Source organism: Corythoichthys intestinalis, chromosome 11 (genome assembly GCF_030265065.1).
Source record: "Corythoichthys intestinalis isolate RoL2023-P3 chromosome 11, ASM3026506v1, whole genome shotgun sequence".
Lineage (NCBI taxonomy): Eukaryota > Metazoa > Chordata > Actinopteri > Syngnathiformes > Syngnathidae > Corythoichthys > Corythoichthys intestinalis.
This window is the reverse complement of record NC_080405.1, coordinates 20183363-20201564: the sequence shown is the minus strand read 5'-3', so window position 1 is coordinate 20201564 and position 18202 is coordinate 20183363. Positions and strand designations below refer to the sequence as shown.

Sequence of the window (18202 nt, the reverse complement as noted above, 5' to 3'; positions counted from 1 at the left end):
GGCCTCTAATTTAATGTGAGCACAGAGAAACAGCTTCAGCAGAAATTGAAAACAAACCTCTTAGTAACAACAAGAAAGGCATATTTTGAGGGCATGGACAAAGCAATGTAATTTGAAACTACAAGTACACAAAAGACACATGGCAGTTCACCTCATACTACTCTACTTAACTGTGTTGTACCTTTTCTACTCTATTAGAACAGCATCACCCCTAGCAATATCCAGCAGTTTTTCATTATGGAACTCTTGTATGAGTACAAATTGGGATTCATCGAAAGCCAGACTATTTAAATTTATACTGAATGAACTTTGGTTCTGTGTACTAATATGCCTGTGCCCAGGACTTGGTTAAATAAAGAAACAGTTTCAGATGAGGTTAATAGTTTATTTGAAGTTAGTTATTAAATGTGGAGGTTGTTGTCCTGTCCTTTGTATAAAAGTACAGCACACTGTGTGCGACTGCGCTTCAAAATAGAAAATGTAATTACATATTCCATTAGAAATGTACGAAAATGAGGCTATATAACGACAAAATTCAAAATAAAATGCACCTACCTACATTTGGTGCTTACATGAAACTATTCGTTTATTTGTAGGCTTATTGAATAAAGCCAAACTGTTTTGGCCAATGCCAAGACAATATGTATAATTGCAAAATAATTTTAACATACAGCATATGTTAAGCGCAATTTACATGTTAGTAGTTAGCACCGAGAGTAGAAACCTTTAAAGCAAGGGATGTTTGAAAACATAATTTGCTTTTATCTTGAAGCTAACCCACCAAAGGTTGATATACGGCATATAGCATACTGTATGTACAATAGTTTATCATTTATGAAAATAAAGTTAAAATGAAAAAATGTATTTCACAAAAATTACAATTTTTAAAAGTTTAAGTTTTTAAGTTTTTTTTTTTAAGTTAAAAGCTTATATAGATGGTAAATTAAAAAATAGCTATATAAATGGTTTTAACAAATGTTACAGAGTACATGCAAATATATTGAAATTTAAAGTAAAATACAACTGAACTGTACTAGGGCAGTGAATCAATCGAGTACCACAAGAGGGAGTCCACCTTCAGCTGGTCAAATTTACCGACATAAAGCTATACAGCATTTTAATATACATAATGGTTAAACTCTGCAGCTTGAGAAGATATATGTAGCTTGTGTTGTTCAGCAAAATAAAAAATAAAAAAATTAAAATGAATAGTTGCTATAAAGTCAGTGTATCCAGCACTTAATTTTGACAACTGACCAAGCTGTGAGGGTTTAAATTTAACCTAATGTTCAAGTCTCCATTGACATTTAAAAAAAAAAAAACAACAACAAAAAAAAACAGAGCAATGTTTATTATCTTCAAACTCTCTATTGTTATTCATTTTCTAACCTGCATGTAGATCTTCTTCAGGCCCGGAATGAGGTCCCCAACTTTGCCGAAAGTGAGACGCCCCACCCCTGATGATGCTCCGATACACACAAGGAGTACCCATTCTTTCTTGGTCCCCTTGAACTGCTCGTCCACAAAGTTCATCTATCATACAAAAAGTTAGACGGCTACAACCAAGTTGGTGCGATAGACAAACATAGCAATGTAAAAATAAAAATTAAAAAAAACCTCAAAAACATATTTACATATTTTGTTAATACTTGATTTAGAAACAAAAAAAGTGGTTTGTCAACTAAGTCAAATGGCCTGCAAGAAAACCTAAATTTTAATATGTGGAAATGCACAGCAAGAATATATGTTTATATATGTTTAGGTCAGAAGGTAGCAGTCACCCCTATCTCCTAAATCAGATCTCAAACATAAAATCCTCTAAAGTTTTTCTGTACTATTTGCACTGCTTTGAACAGTTTGTTATGCACAAATGGCTATAGGATAGACATATTTCAAAACACAGAGGGACTATACAGGAGAGGTTTCCTGAAGTGGTTGAGCCATTACAAAGGCCGGGGCTGTGTTTACATCTGGACTGAGGCCTGAAACAACAGGTCTGGCAGGGGGAGGCCGAATATGTAACATCCGACATCTGGATAGAGTAGTGCCAAATTCACAGCTCTGAAAAGCAGTTTTACTAACTACTTCAATGATAATTTAGTTTTATAGCTTAAGGTAGTTAGCAACCTTGCTACCAAAACTCTATACTAGTGGGGAAATACATTTCAAAATATTCTTGACATCCTAAATATACATCACTTGCTCATGTTTAGTTTCCCTTGAAATGTTGCATTATCAGACTGAAATGTTGCAACTTTTTACTTATTGTGTTTATAGAATTAGGCAAAAATCAGACAATAAATTTGCTCATTTGTTACCCATTTTCCCCCACCTTGCATTGCAGGCTATATAGACTGAAATTTTGCACTTTTGTTACCGACCATATATGACTTCTATGTTTTTCTATTCTCGATTTTCTGATTCCATCTAAAGAATGCCATGCAAGTCTTTTTTTCCTTTTTTGACGTCAATGCCATTTTTTAGTTGACATTCTGTTGTTATTTGCAGTGGCATGAATAAACAATACAATGTCTTTTACCTGTTAGGAAATAGTTTATAAATGTTTCATTGTTTTTATTTGCTTTTTTTTCATCTTTGAATCTTTGTCACTTTTTTCCCATGTAGAATCGCATTGTATCGTTTTGTTTCCCTATAGTGTATCAAATTTTATCGCTTTCAAACTGAACCTAATAGTAACCGAACAGTTATGCCTTTAAAAATATAGTTTTTGGATCAGATCGCAATGGGTGTGTCAAGATCAGGGGTGGGCAAACTATTCCACAAATGGCCGCAGTGGGTGCGGGTTTTTGCTCTAACCCATTGAGAGGACACCTTTTCACCAATCTGGTGTTTTACAAGTGCAATCAATAGCGTACCGCGTGTAACACGTCACCTTTTTTTATTAATATTCATGACGTTAGCAACTGCTGCTAGAGGGGTCAAACTCGCGTTTGTCCCTCATGCTAGATGCATGTAAATAGTGTACGAACAAGATGTTTACTGAGCTAAACCTAACAATTCTGTCCAAAAATAATGTCCCTGGCGCCAAATTCACTCGTAAAGATGTGAAAGAACATACAAATGTTCAGTGAAAGAGATGGCTTGAGTGTCAAGGGCTGAAAAAGATGGGGAAAAAGAGCCAACCTGATCCAGAGGTAGCTTTTTTATCGACACCTTTTTCTTGTGTGCATTGCCTTACGCCACTGACAATGACATTCTCCTGTTTCAACAAACTATCCTTTACCACTTTATGCCCTGTCTTTCTTATATATCCTCAGGTTGTCTTATGTCTATGACCGTTCTTGGGGGATACTTATATTGCTATTTTCCTGTAGCACTCACAAATGCTACTAAGTGACAGCCAACGAACACTTTTAACTTTTTCATTAATAACAAATCATAATTCTATTAATTTTTGTTCTTTACAACAGAAAACGTAAAGCTGTTAAATCTAGAGCGTACCTGTAGGCATTAACAGCCTTACTAAAAAAAGACCAAGGCCAAACATGGCTCATTTATTTAAATATCCGTATTTTAGAAAAATAGGCCTACATGACTGTTGTGATATATGAATAAAATTTTAATTTTTTTCAGGTCGTTTATTGTCAGACAGAAGTAGCACGGCAAAAAGCCACGCTATAAAATAAGTTAAAATATCAAAACGGCTTACCAATGGATCGGGGTTGTCATCTGTAGGACCATGGCCCCCAACAAAATGGTTACTGCATATGAAGGTGAATGGCTTCACCTTGCTGGTGTTAAAGTGGTCTTTTGAACGTGCACACATGTTGATCCATTGTTCACATTGTTCATTGTTTTTTTCCGCCCTGAGTTTTTGCCTTCGGGAAACGTATGAAGAAAACATCCTTCATATGTGGAAAGTCGTAATGTCTAGAGTCGTTTCTACAAGTTCCATAGGAGCAGTGTTTCCTCTGCATGCTCTTTTTGAAAGATTACTGGCAGAAAACAAGCAGTACTAGCATGGGTTGTATGTGAGTGTGTTTTTATGTTGACCCCCTTCCGGTTTAAGATTGGGACGTCACGCAGCCTTGCGGGCTAAAATTAGCATTTGTGCAGTACCCTATTGATTGCAGTCAGGTGTTTCTTGTTTTTGCTGAAACCTCATTGGTTAAACTGTCTGTGCTGGATCAGTTGGAACAAAGACCATGACCCACTGCGGCCCTCGAGGACTGGTTTGCCCACCCCTGATCTACATTCATATTAAATCTGGCTCATGCCAAGGATTCCCATCCCAATTTTTACCGTCAGCTGTTTTTTAAAAAAAAATAAAATAAAAGTGACATGAACCAAGAGAGTAATGTTCTTACCAGATGAACATAAGGCACAAAGTAGCCCAGTACAGCTGTAGCAACTCCGAATGCCCACACACGGTAAGTGAGGATGCGAAATACTCGCAGGTTGAAGTATTTTCTGACCCCCACCAATGCCTTATTCCACCAACTCCCATTCTGAGGAGTCACCCCTGCCTGGGATTGCGACTCAGCGGTGCCTGTTGGTCCCATGCGAGGTCCAGCAGGAAGCAATGGCTTGAATGTTAGCGCCAGGAAGGCTTGCACCAGCATGAAGACGCTGAGGATCTGGAAGGTTCTGCTAAGTCTATGTGGCTCCACTACTTTGTTCAGCAAAACCGGGAGACCCATGGAGAAGAGGCTAGCACCTGCTGTCACCACGCCATTGGCAAGGCCCAGGCGTTGGCGAAAGTAGTGGCCAAGGATAACCAAAGACGGTTGGAACGCGAAGGAGGATCCACAGCCAAACAGTATACCATATGTAAAATAGCGGAGGCTCAAGGAGCTAGAATAGAAAAACGCATGATAAAAGATTAATAGGGTGGCACTACTACACAGTGAGTCATTCAATGATGATTATTTTCATGGAAACATATTTTTACTTAGAAAAATAAAAGCGCATCTTTAACACTATAGCAGAGTTCTCAACTTATGAAAATGGTTGCGCGTGGGTGCGTGCGCTTTGTTTGTACAGTGTTTCCTGGAGGATTTTTTTTTCAGCAACTGGGGCACAACTGGGGCAGAAATAAATCTAAAGAAATACACTTTCAAATGTATTTATTTTATGTATTATGTATAAATGTATTTTATTTTATAATTAGTTTTTTTTAAACTTCATATCATAAATATATATGTATATATGGAGAGAGAGCGAGAGAGAGCGAGAGCGATCATGATCATGAAACTGGATACACATAAAAATGTTCTTTTATAATCATATGATTAACGAGACAATGTTTAATATGTTTTAGTTAATTTGATTGATTTGCATTGCTAGAGTATAATCTAATTTGCCCATTAGCTAGAAGCGTTTTCAATGAGGCTTTTAGTATAAATGCCAGTATGGAGCTATGCAGTAAAAGCTAACAGGTGGTGAAAATGATTTAAAACGTTTTAGAACCAAATTTTATTATGGACTAAACCATGACAGCAGTTTTTGTTTAAGAACTTTTTTAAAGGGGGTTTCAAAGTTATAACAAGTGGCCCTTCAATCACTATAAAACTGGTTGTTTCACAAGAGAGTCAGCTATCTGTTTATTACAGTACTGTTCAATCATGAAAAATTCTTCTTTGATTTGTCCTATACTAGATGCATTAAATTTATATTTCAGCCAAAAAACATTATCCTCATAAGCCACTCTTTAGCTGCCAACTTGAATGAATAGGGAGCAAATAACAGCTTACTTTGCAAAAGATGTACTCAGCAATCCGATGAATGCCAGGAGCGCCCCGCTGACGGCAGTTTTACGACAGCCAAAGTGGTCCGTGAACATGCTGACCACCGGTGAACAGAAGAAAATCATCCCCATGGCAAGAGCACCGACCCAGGCTACAGAGATAATAAAGGCATCATGTCAGACTATATTAGATCTTTATGTTACATAGATATTACCTCCGCACAATTAAGGCAATGATATACAGTAATTGATATGCATTGAATTAAAGCTAACAGATAGGTGTGTAAAGTATATCTTCTTTTCCAGAGGAATAATTGAGCTGGAAATGAAAAAATGTACAAAAAGCTACTTTTGTCTAACTTTGTCACATGCGTCACGTTAGTGAGCAAAATAGAGAACTCTTAGATAGCATTTATAATAAATGCAAGCATTCCATTTTAGAGCAAAACAGTGGAAAATGTTAACATTAATACATGCCATCTTGTACTTACTGACTTACTTGTATGTAAAGTATTATTAATAATATATGCAGGGGTGCACATAAGTGGTCCGCATGCGCACAGGTGTTGTGCTGAAAAATAGCCGCCCCGCGTGAAATGCCCCCCTGATGGGAACGCTTATTTATAACGCTTTATTGAGGTGAAAACATCAAATGTTTTCATGGACACATTACAGTAATGGATTTACGACTGCAAAATCAGTTTTAAATAAATAAATTAGACAAAATACTAGTACTTTATTTTAGTAAGAAATCGTGGACTGGGCCACATAACCATCTTTGAACAGAAATGTATTAGTCTACAGGTTTTCACGACCATATCTCAATGACAATCACACAGGTATGACATTTATTAGTTCAAGCAGAAAAAAAAAAACAAACAAACATATACTCACGGTACAAAAAAATCGTTTCCATGTCCATCGATTGGTAAGAAAAAGCTGTACAAGTGACGTGTGGGTGCTCAATAATAAAATCAATCAATCAATCAATCAAATAAACGCTCAATAAAGCGTTATAAATAAGCGTTCCCGTCAGGGGGGACATTTCACGCGGGGCGGCTATTTTTCGGCACAACACCTGTTGAACATCGGACGTAGACAAACGCGCTGGCCCTCAACGACTTCCATACGCTTTTGCGTACCGATGGCTGACCACCGTATTTGCGGCGGACACGAGAAAATAACTTCTCAAAATGTCAAAGAGGCAGGCCACACCGAGTAATTACTTCCGTGTTCACCCACCCCCGTCAAAAGACAGATAGACGACAGAGACGTCACCGGAGCTACCGAAAAAAAGGACTTTTGCTGAAAAGTGGCTACAGGATGTACCATGGCTAGAAGCAAATGATGCTCGCACGGTACAAAATGTGCCCTGAGAATCCCAATGTCGCCGATAAGAGCAGCGCATTTTATGTAGGGTCAAAGAATTTCAGCCATCCAAACTTTGAAAAGCACGAAAAAAACAGCATTTGGCAATTAAGCAAACTGTCGATGTCAAACAGGACCCCGCTCGCCCTATGGACAAGTGGCGGAATAAAGGTAATGAACAGCGACATGCACTGACAAACGTGTTTTTGCTCGCATTTTACAAAGCTAAACATGCACGTTCAATGAGGTCTTATGAGAAGGACATCCCACTTTTAAAAAGGCTTGGAGTTAATGTGGGAGCCGCATAATGCCTTTTATTTTGAATTGGTGCTTTTTATTTCTTTACATTTCACTTCAAAGTAATGGCAATTTTGTTGTGCCAGTTGATATTAATCAAGCATTAATTGTTAATATAATTAATTAAAGTTAATTGGCTCTAAGTAAAGCTTGTCATAAATTTATCGCATCAGGCGGGTCGGCTCTCAAGCTCAATGAGGACCAAGTCACATCTCCAGGTCCTCCTCTGAGAACCTGGGCAAAAAAATTATGTGCACCCCTGAATATATGTATTAATAGATGTGCGGACATACAGTGTAATTTAAAAAGTCTACATAACCCCACGTCAAATGCTATATTTAAATGCTCAAGATACATGGTCAGCCTGTTAAAAATTTTCACCATTAATATGAAAATAACCTATCCTGTCCTTATATAGAGTAATTGTTTATTAAGTATGCACATCTTACAATTGCACATGTGGCTGTGTTCTGAATCACCGGTACTCAATCAACATTCAAACTCAGGTTAATTTGAGTCAGCACACATGGATAATACTTATAATTCCTCTAATTATGCCAAAATAAATCTTAGTTATTCTGATCAACTTTGAAATCATTTTTTTCCCTTCTAATAGCAAATGTGAACTTTCCTCTCATCCGGTGTGATTTACCCCATACGATTACATGAAACTTTTATGTATACAGTATATGAATATTAGGGTGGGGGTCTGTGATGTTTAATTAAGATTAGGTACATCAGAAACTGGATGAAGTTGGTCAGAGGTTCAATGTCCATACAGCAAAGGGGGTGGGGGGTTGGACAACGTTCCAAATGGCCACACAGAGACAAATGCAAACAGACAACTGCCTGGCTGTAGTTACTTGGAGAGCAAAGGTACAGAAGTTTTGAGATCACCCTCATTTTATAGCCCGTGCACTTTCAAGTACATAGTATACCCACCACTTTTCCTCCAGGATTCAGGCAAAATGGAGTGATTAACCCACTTGCATGGTTTTAGCCATGCAGGCTCAAATACAGGTGCATATCATATAATGATAATTAGAATGTCGTGAAGAATTTATTCATTCGGATGGCATTTCAGAATTAGAAACTTATTTTTCATAAGTTCAGTCCAGACAAAGTGAGACACATACTTCTAGCTTTAGTTTCTTGTACTTTTGATGTAGTATATAAGTATATGGCTGATGTACTGTATGTATGTAAGTATTGTATGCATGTACTAAGGATGCAACAATACTCTGTTTTCGGTTCGTTCGATGCGCCCTCTTCAATTGAATACGCAAAAACATTCGATCCAATTGAAAAAGCTCCCAAAATGTATTTTCCGAACTTTTTTTGTGGTCTCTCTCGGTATAATGTCCGGCGCATCTTTGCCTTGTAAATAAAGCTATAAGAAGGCTCCTCCCCACTAGCAGCCCCCCTCCACTCCTCCCCCAAACTGCCTGAAGTGCGGGAGCCATGGCGCACGAGTAAACACAGAAGCTTAAGGAGGCGGCTTGTCGGTCTCACCGTCGTACAGATCCATTGTGTGGCAGCATTTTGGGTTAGTGATACACTGTCCCAACTCGTAGATATTTAACAAAGACTGTCTTCACAGATATGTACAACAATGCCCACCAATATTTTGTTGCCGACCTGGCTACTATGAACAGCCTCGGTTTGACACCAGACAGCTTAAACCCTGGGACACAGAGCGCTAACTCACGGTTACATGATGAGCAATGAGTGGCAAATTAAAACCGCTGCACTTAAAACTCGTCCTGTTCATGAAAGTCGATTGTCAAATGCTGGTGTTGTGCAGTAATGAGCAGACATGACTTCTGTGGCGTTTGTCAACTTTTTTAATGCCCCGAGTAAATTCCCCGACAACACTGGCGCGCACACACTAGATATCATCAAATAGCAACCTAGATGTGCTACGTTAGATCCCCCCAAGTCCCATGCAATTGGCTATGTGAACCCAGAGTGATCATGGTACGCGAAGTCCAAATACTACATCGATGAATTAAAAAACGCCACGACTGAATGGAAGTTATGCAGGCCAAATCAATCCATACAAGTGACTATAGATAATGATGCAAATATTGTTAATTCAGTACGAAACACAGATGGGCTTGAACCACAAATAGGATGTTTTGCTAATGTGGTAAACATAGCTGCTATGAGAGCTGTATCAATCAACAGTAAAGATTGTTCTTAGTACTTCTATACAAAATTTCCTCAGATTAGTAAAAAGTAAGCACACAAATATTATGCACTAAAAGGCATGTTAATACGATGGCTTGTTATTTTTGCTTGTTAGCAAAATTTTAAAAAAAAACGTTAAAAAAAATAATAATGACACTTGTATTTTTTTGTTTCGGAGCATTAAGTGTATTGAATCGAATCGAAAATCGTGTCCCTCGTAACGAAAATCGTACCGAACCGTGACTTAACTGTATCGTTGCATCCCTAGAATGTATGTACGGAGGGAGGATCTGTGAACCATAATTATCTAAATTAAAAGAAATAAAGAATCTACTCTATGTGCAATGATACGATACAAAGCAGTCTGAAATGACTGACAAAATATATTGAACTTTTTCCAATACAGTATTCTAATTAAAGGCTTCTGTACATGAAAAATTCCTTTTATGAAAAGTTTTTCAAAGCTTTTTCCGTTTCATAATATTACGAAAAATTGTCACAAAAAAGATCACACGTACTGAAATAGATATTTCCCGCTTGCAGCAATGCAATTATGTGGCTATATTTGACTTTAAATGTAGACAAATGAAATATACACACCTCGATGTGCTACACAATGCTCATGTATATTTAACAAAAGAAGAATATTGTATATAATTTCATCAAGACACAAATGAAATACAGGTAGTCTCAAGGTTACGAACGAGTTCCGTTCCTATGCTGGCGACGTAACCCGAATATCCGCGTTATCGTAATTAACCCTTTAAGTACCCCCAGTTTCCCCCTTAAATCTCAAATTAACTGTTTGTTTCAAAGTATTGTATTTTTTTTTAATAATGAAGATTACAATGTCCTCTGGTGGCAGTGTTGGGTCTGGCTAGACTCTTGCCTTTTATCGACTGAGGAACAGACTCGTCTGACATGGCTATAAGGGCAGCTGCGCTGCTCTGGTTTGGCCAACATAAGGCTGTAAATTGTTTCAGCTAATATATCTTTGTGTATGCATTTGTAGTTAGCTACAGTTTGCGGAGTTATGTGTGAGCGATTTGTCATAGCAGCCATGAGAATTGTAAATACTTTAGCATTCGTAACATTTAAGCCAGCAGACTTTTTTGTTAGGCAAATTAGACAAATTTAATCTACTAATTTTACATATTGATCAGACTAGTTGGATGTTTGAACACCAATTGTTTTGTGTTAAGTGTTTTATTGTCAAAATGTGTGTCGTTTTGAACATAAGTGTACATGTGAGAGTTACAGCTTGACAAATTGTCAAAAGTGAAGGAAGTAAAAAGCTTCAAAAATCACAATTACCTTGATTATAGTCTTTCAAGCTGATCAAATGCCCTTTTAATGAGGACAGAACATGTAATATTAACCAAATAAAGTATAAAATAATCATACCTGTGAGGTACAATAAGGTGGTGTTTACGCGACTTAAAATGACTGGAGACGAAATAGCGGGGAAGACTTCGATGTCGTAAAGTGAAATTACGTAAGTCAGGTTCGTCGTAACCTGGGGACTACCTGTGACAAACAATGGCTGCCGAAGTTAGCTCGTCTTTTAACACTCCGTGTTTACTATGAGCTCAAGTGGTCATGTAATAACGGCTGTAGAATAAGATGGAACCTAACAAAATAGTGACATTTAAGTACCACTAAGGCGCAACAAAGCATTACAAATAAAGATCAGCGATCATGACAGCAAAATTTAATGTGGTGTTTCAGTAGTGTTTGGACCTAATTAGATCATTTACACAAGGGCGTAGGTTTGCATAGGGACGGTAGGGACATATCACTTCCAACTTTTCAGGATGCTTAAATTGTCCCTACCAACTTTTACGCAACCTTATTTGCATTATATAATGACTTCAATTATATAGGTAATTTAAATTGTCTTCCCATGTTGTAAGGACAGAATTAACCCTATCATTATTTAGTGAATTACTATACTTTCAATATTTTCAGACTTACATTGACCCCTCTTCACTTGCTGAATGTGCTAGTCCATTTTTCCCCCTTCAAACGCAAATTTGATTGGCTGATAACTTGACACCCCCACCCCCCCCCCCTACATTCACACATGTGTTCACAGCTGGTGTTCTGTGAAATTTTTCACCCTGATACTATTTTGCTCCCGAAGCTTTTGTGGTGTTGAATAAGCACTCTTTTACATTCAGTTGGACCCTCAAAGTTATCCAAAGGTGCTAAATAAACAAGAGATTATTAGATTAATTAGATTATTGTTTTTGCCAGCGATGCCGAGAAGCTGTAACAGCTGTAGTAGTAGCAAGTATCTCTACCGATTTCAACAATGACACGTCGCAAAAATAATCACATGACTCCATTATACTAATCAAATGCAAGCTTGCCGTTCTAGCTTCACGCCAGCCTGCTCAATCATGTGGTCTTTAGCACTTTTGATATTGAGCGCTGCTCTCAACATGACTCGAAAGTGCGGGTTTCAACCTCTATCTCAGTTATTATTTGGCACTGATTGACCAAGGAAAACCAGATACATGCTCGTTTTGATTTCCAAATAGTAATAATGAAGGAACGCTTCACTATTAAAACTAGGAACTGTTTTCTCCACCAGAGGGCACTCATGCTCTTTGGACGAATAATGCCTCATTTATGGATTTTTTTTTTTCTCTCTTTGGAACTCAATGATTTTTTTTTTTTTTTTTTTTTAATTTCTTTGGTTTAATGTGGTTATGTAATGTGTTATTGTCCAGTACCATTATAACAACAATTCATGTACCATTGTTTTAAAAAAACAAACAAAAATAAGCAGTTACTCAAAATGTTACTCTTACTTGAGTATTCTTGTCACTGTATACTTTTTTACTTGTACTTCAGTACATTTTTTGGATGATTACTTTTACTCTTACTTGAGTAATATTATTTTGAAGTAACGGTACTCTTACTTGAGTAAAAGTTTTGGCTACTCTACCCACCTCTGCGTTTAAATATTGCAATTTAAATTTTCTTATAAAATCCAGACACCTATTCTGGAAGTTTTCAAAATGTTTCTTTAGTAGTTTTTAAAAACAAAGGTTAAATCAAACGGTGTACCACCGAAACCAATACGTATGCACTGCAAAACCCAAAACTTCCCTTGTTTTCAGTGTAAATTTACTAGAAATAAGTGAAATTATCTGCTGTCCTTCAATAAATTTTACTCACTTAGATTTCTTGAAATGAGAAAAATACCTAGCTGAAAATAAGCTTTAAAAAACTTGTCAGAAATGTTCTTAATTCAAGAATAGATATTGTTCAAAACATTATTTGAAAGCATTTTTTTCTTGATTTAGAAGAAAAATGACCAACTTGTAGTTGTATGGCCTTAATAAGAACAAATACTGTAGTAATAATAATATTTACATAAAGTAAGTGGAAGAATCTGATGCATTAATCTGTTAACCAGCCTTTAACACTCAGAACAAGATGGAGAAAATTATTGGAGAAGATTTAAGAAAAATGATCAGATTAAGACGTTATAAATTTGAAGTGTCGAAGTTAAATAAATTTGTGTTGCTTTATTTTGCATTATTAATTTAGCCTATCAATTAATTTGGTTCACATTGGTGAGAAGTGTAGCCCTGACCACCGTTCACCCAATCCGCTTGGTCTTATTAATGTCCCATCTCAAGCAAAAAGTGTACATGGAGGTGATGCTGTTATATCGTCCCTACCAATATTGTGACCAAACCTACGCCCTTGAATTTACATGTGAGACACGATTCGATATACGAAAAGAAATCATGATAAGAAAGCCTCTCCGGAATGAATTAATTTCTTAACTTGAGGTACCACTGTATATGCATATTTTTTGTTTTTAATTCATCTGCGGATTACAAGCACATGTTTTTTTTCTCAGTAGTGCTAGTTAAACAAACATATTATTGAATTAGTCCACAATGCTGATAGGTGACTGGGTTCAAATACAAAGCACAGTAAACCTGCAGGCTGCAAAGAATTTGTGAAAATGTTGTGTTCACGGAGCACTTTACTCAACTTACACTGTGTACAAAGACACACATATTAGTTAGGGGATAAGGGATGGGGTTGGGGGGGAGGGGGTGCACGTGTGTGTGTTGCGCTAAATAGTTACAATATATTGAGCAAGTGATAACTCCCTCTACCTATCAAAAGTCTGGTACTGAAGGAGCTGGTGAGGAATTCTTCAAGGCAATGCAGAGGCTGGGAAGAGTTTTCCTTCTGTCCACCACCTCCTTACACGAGTCCAATTGACGGGCCAGAAAACAGCTTTAGTTTTCTTAAGCCTCGCTGAAACTACACGATTGTTGTCCAATTTTAATCTGACAGAGAAGTCGTGAACAGTTGTTGATTGTCATGAGTTCAGAGTTGCGAATCACTTCTTGTAGTGTGATATATTTAAAGGCTGATGATTCTGGCAACTAGGATTCCTCTCGACTAGGACACAGAAAGTCTGGCGTCAAATCACTCCGTAAAGCCTCTTCCAATCAATGTCCATCCAAAACAATTATAGTTCTCTGTACATATCACAATATGTACCGCAATAATTATCGCAATATATCGCAAACCCCAAAAAAGTCGCAATGGCAGTTTTTTTTTCTCCCCAATATCGCCCAGCCCTAATTTCAGTGTTAAAAGCATGCTGTTCTCCAGAACTGCAGAATTCTAAGCTATGACTGTCCTTTGTTGGCAATTGATAAATGCATTTCATTTCCAATGAGCACTTTAGATTGAGAACACATTCACCCTGACGATGCCATGCAGGACATGGGGTTTCTTTTTAAGTTCTGTATTGAATAGTTGTAACGCGCTAAATTGTGTGATACAGAGCCCACATTTCACTTTCCCTACGCGCCAATTTTTCCCTGAATAGGCTGAATCAAGTGTACTCATTGTAGAGCATTACACAAAGAGTCTGCAGCTGAAAGAGATGAGAGAAAAGAGAAAAAGAGCGTGTGAGAGAGAAAGAGACTGACAGAGAGAGAGAGAGAGAGAGAGAGAGAGAGAGAGAGAGAGAGAGAGAGAGAGAGAGAGAGAAGTACTTTTTTGACAGTTATTTAAAGTTTAATATATTTAAATGAATGCAAGTGTTTTCACAAGAATCAAGTTGGAAGTTTTAAAACTGTAAAAGTACTAAATTATTTTACAACTGTTTTCAAAAGTTTTTGTCTTCTAACATGAGCAAATGTTTCCACATATTTTCTGGAACAAGACACCAAAATTTAACAGTTTAACAGTAAGGTTTGAAGTAGAGCTGTCGACATAGTCGACGTAATCGATGACGTAAATCCGTCGACGAGCACAACATGCCGTCGACGGTTAATGAAGGGTTAAAAATATATATGCGTGGAAAGTTAGAATGTCGGATGCTCTGTTTGCAAGCGGGGACAGCGGCACAAAGCCAAAAAAGCGCACCAGAGTGTCCAAAACATCGACTTATTTCAAAGAAACAAAGGAGAGTACGCTCTTCTGTCCTGTCTCTTCAGTGCCAAGCTTGGCTGCACGTCGGCCGTGAATAAACACCTCAAGCGCCTTCACGCAGTTTGTAATTTTTTTTTTTTTTCATTTTTTGTACACCAGAGGGTGCTGTCGCCTTACTAAATAATAATGTTTCATTGACAATGGGCCTATAAGTGCTATTAGTATTGTTCTTAATGCTAATTGAAAGGTTTATTTCATGTATGTTATGGTTTATTTTATGGTATAGAAAATTATATAAGGTTAAAAGGTCATAAATATATACAGTGATTGCACTCAAGGGAGAGATTGTCAATGATAAGGTAAAGGCAATTCATATAGGCAATTCATTGATATATAAATAAGGTTTAAAAGTAAAAAAGGTGAAAAGTTTTTGTTAAATTCTAATTGTGTTGCTTTATTTGTGTGCACCGTAGCCTTTACAGTGTGTTTACATCAAGGATGGAATAAAAGTTGTAAACCATCAGTTTAAGAGACCATCTTTTCAATCGGGATGCTACACTAGTTAATTCTATCAGCATTTGAACTCACTGTTTATTTGTGATTTATTATTGTTATTTACGTGTTTATTTGTACTTTAATAAATGATTTGAGTGTTCCAATGTTTTTTGTGAATTGATAAGCGTCAACAAAAATTTCATTGCTAAATTAGTAAAAAAAAAAATTAAATTAAAAAAAATTTAATTATTAGATTAGTCGACTAATCGTAAAAATAGTCGGCTGACTAATCGGGAGAAAATTAGTCGTTTGAGACAGCCCTAGTTTGAAGTACTATTTATCACATTAAAAGCATCAACTACAGTGCCTTGCAAAAGTATTCGGCCCCCTTGAACCTTGCAACCTTTCGCCACATTTCAGGCTTCAAACAAAGATATAAACTTTTTTGTCAAGAATCAACAACAAGTGGGACACAATCGTGAAGTGGAACAAAATTTATTGGATAATTTAAACTTTTTTAACAGATAAAAAACTGAAAAGTGGGGCGTGCAATATTATTCGGCCCCCTTGAGTTAATACTTTGTAGCGCCACCTTTTGCTCCAATTACAGCTGCAAGTCGCTTGGGTATGTTTGTATCAGTTTTGCACATCGAGAGACTGACATTCTTGCCCATTCTTCCTTGCAAAACAGCTCGAGCTCAGTGAGGTTGGATGGAGAGTGTTTGTGAACAGCAGTCTTCAGCTCTTTCCACAGATTCTCGATTGGATTCAGGTCTGGACTTTGACTTGGCCATTCTAACACCTGGATACGTTTATTTTTTAACCATTCCATTGTAGATTTGGCTTTATGTTTTGGATCATTGTCCTGTTGGAATATAAATCTCCGTCCCAGTCTCAGGTCTTGTGCAGATACCAACAGGTTTTCTTCCAGAATGTTCCTGTATTTGGCTGCATCCATCTTCCCGTCAATTTTAACCATCTTCCCTGTCCCTGCTGAAGAAAAGCAGGCCCAAACCATGATGCTGCCACCACCATGTTTGACAGTGGGGATGGTGTGTTCAGGATGATGAGCTGTGTTGCTTTTACGCCAAACATATCGTTTTGCATTGTGGCCAAAAAGTTCAATTTTGGTTTCATCTGACCAGAGCACCTTCTTCCACATGTTTGGTGTGTCTCCCAGGTGGCTTGTGGCAAACTTTAAACGAGACTTTTTATGGATATCTTTGAGAAATGGATTTCTTCTTGCCACTCTTCCATAAAGGCCAGATTTGTGCAGTGTACGACTGATTGTTGTCCTATGGACAGACTCTCCCACCTCAGTTGTAGATCTCTGCAGTTCATCCAGAGTGATCATGGGCCTTTTGGCTGCATCTCTGATCAGTTTTCTCCTTGTTTGAGAAGAAAGTTTGCAAGGACGGCCGGGTCTTGGTAGATTTGCAGTGGTCTGATGCTCCTTCCATTTCAATATGATGGCTTGCACAGTGCTCCTTGAGATGTACAAAGCTTGGGAAATCTTTTTGTATCCAAATCCGGCTTTAAACTTCTCCACAACAGTATCTCGGACCTGCCTGGTGTGTTCCTTGGTTTTCATAATGCTCTCTGCACTTTTCCACAACAGTATCTCGGACCTGCCTGGTGTGTTCCTTGGTTTTCATAATGCTCTCTGCACTTTAAACAGAACCCTGAGACTATCACAGAGCAGGTGAATTTAAACGGAGACTTGATTACACACAGGTGGATTCTATTTATCATCATCGGTCATTTAGGACAACATTGGATCATTCAGAGATCCTCACTGAACTTCTGGAGTGAGTTTGCTGCACTGAAAGTAAAGGGGCCGAATAATATTGCACGCCCCACTTTTCAGTTTTTTATTTGTTAAAAAAGTTTAAATTATCCAATAAATATTGTTCCACTTCACGATTGTGTCCCACTTGTTGTTGATTCTTGACAAAAAAATTAAATTTCATATCTTTATGTTTGAAGTCTGAAATGTGGCGAAAGGTTGCAAGATTCAAGGGGGCCGAATACTTTTGCAAGGCACTGTAAGTAAAATTTATTTTTAAACCATTCAAACACAGTTTGTTTCATGATTCTGGGAGAGCTTTAAATTGATCCTAGTTGGGGAAAAAAATATTGCATAAATAGAAAAAAATGGGTTCCAATTTCAAACCGTCTCTATCAAAGTTCAAGACACTGAACGTACATGTTGAACGTATTAATTATCAAATTAAAAGCATCGTCTAAGTATAATTAAAACTTCTGAACCAGTTAAACAGGCGCATTTTGTTTCAGGAGTCTGTGAGAACTTCTATTTGATCATAGTTGTGGAAAAAATATTGCAGAAATTAAATTGACTGTTTCCAATGTCAAACTGTTACTCTCTATCCTTACCGGTATATATAAATGAAACTGTGTGTGCGAGTGTTCATTCACTATGGACTCCGAAACGGCTGGGCGGATTTTGATGGAATTTTACTCAATAGTATTTTATCTGTCTGGGAGTGTTTGTAGATGGGTTTGATCTCTGTAGGGCTGCGTTTCAATAACAGTTTGAGTTGCCCTTGCTCAACTTGCAATGACGTCACACTGAGGCCACTTGGAGGGCGGAGGAAAAGTGGGTGGAGTGGAAGTGAAAGACATAAATGGAACACACTTGCCCTCGTTCATTCACAAGCCAGACAAGCATGGATCAATCACATGTTGAAGTGGCGTTATATGCCT

General features: G+C 37.5%; 1 protein-coding gene across 1 annotated transcript in view; it reads right to left on the bottom strand.

Annotated features, from left to right (window-relative positions):
* The window catches only part of slc16a2 (solute carrier family 16 member 2), a 38990-nt gene that overhangs the window by 8190 nt on the left and 12598 nt on the right, over positions 1–18202 (bottom strand). Inside the window, exons 2-4 of the mRNA XM_057850093.1 lie at positions 5715–5859; positions 4329–4815; positions 1390–1533 (exon numbers count right to left, since the gene is read on the bottom strand). Of these exons, the coding sequence (XP_057706076.1) occupies positions 1390–1533; positions 4329–4815; positions 5715–5859 (776 nt within the window). The remainder of the gene's footprint in view (positions 1–1389; positions 1534–4328; positions 4816–5714; positions 5860–18202) is intronic.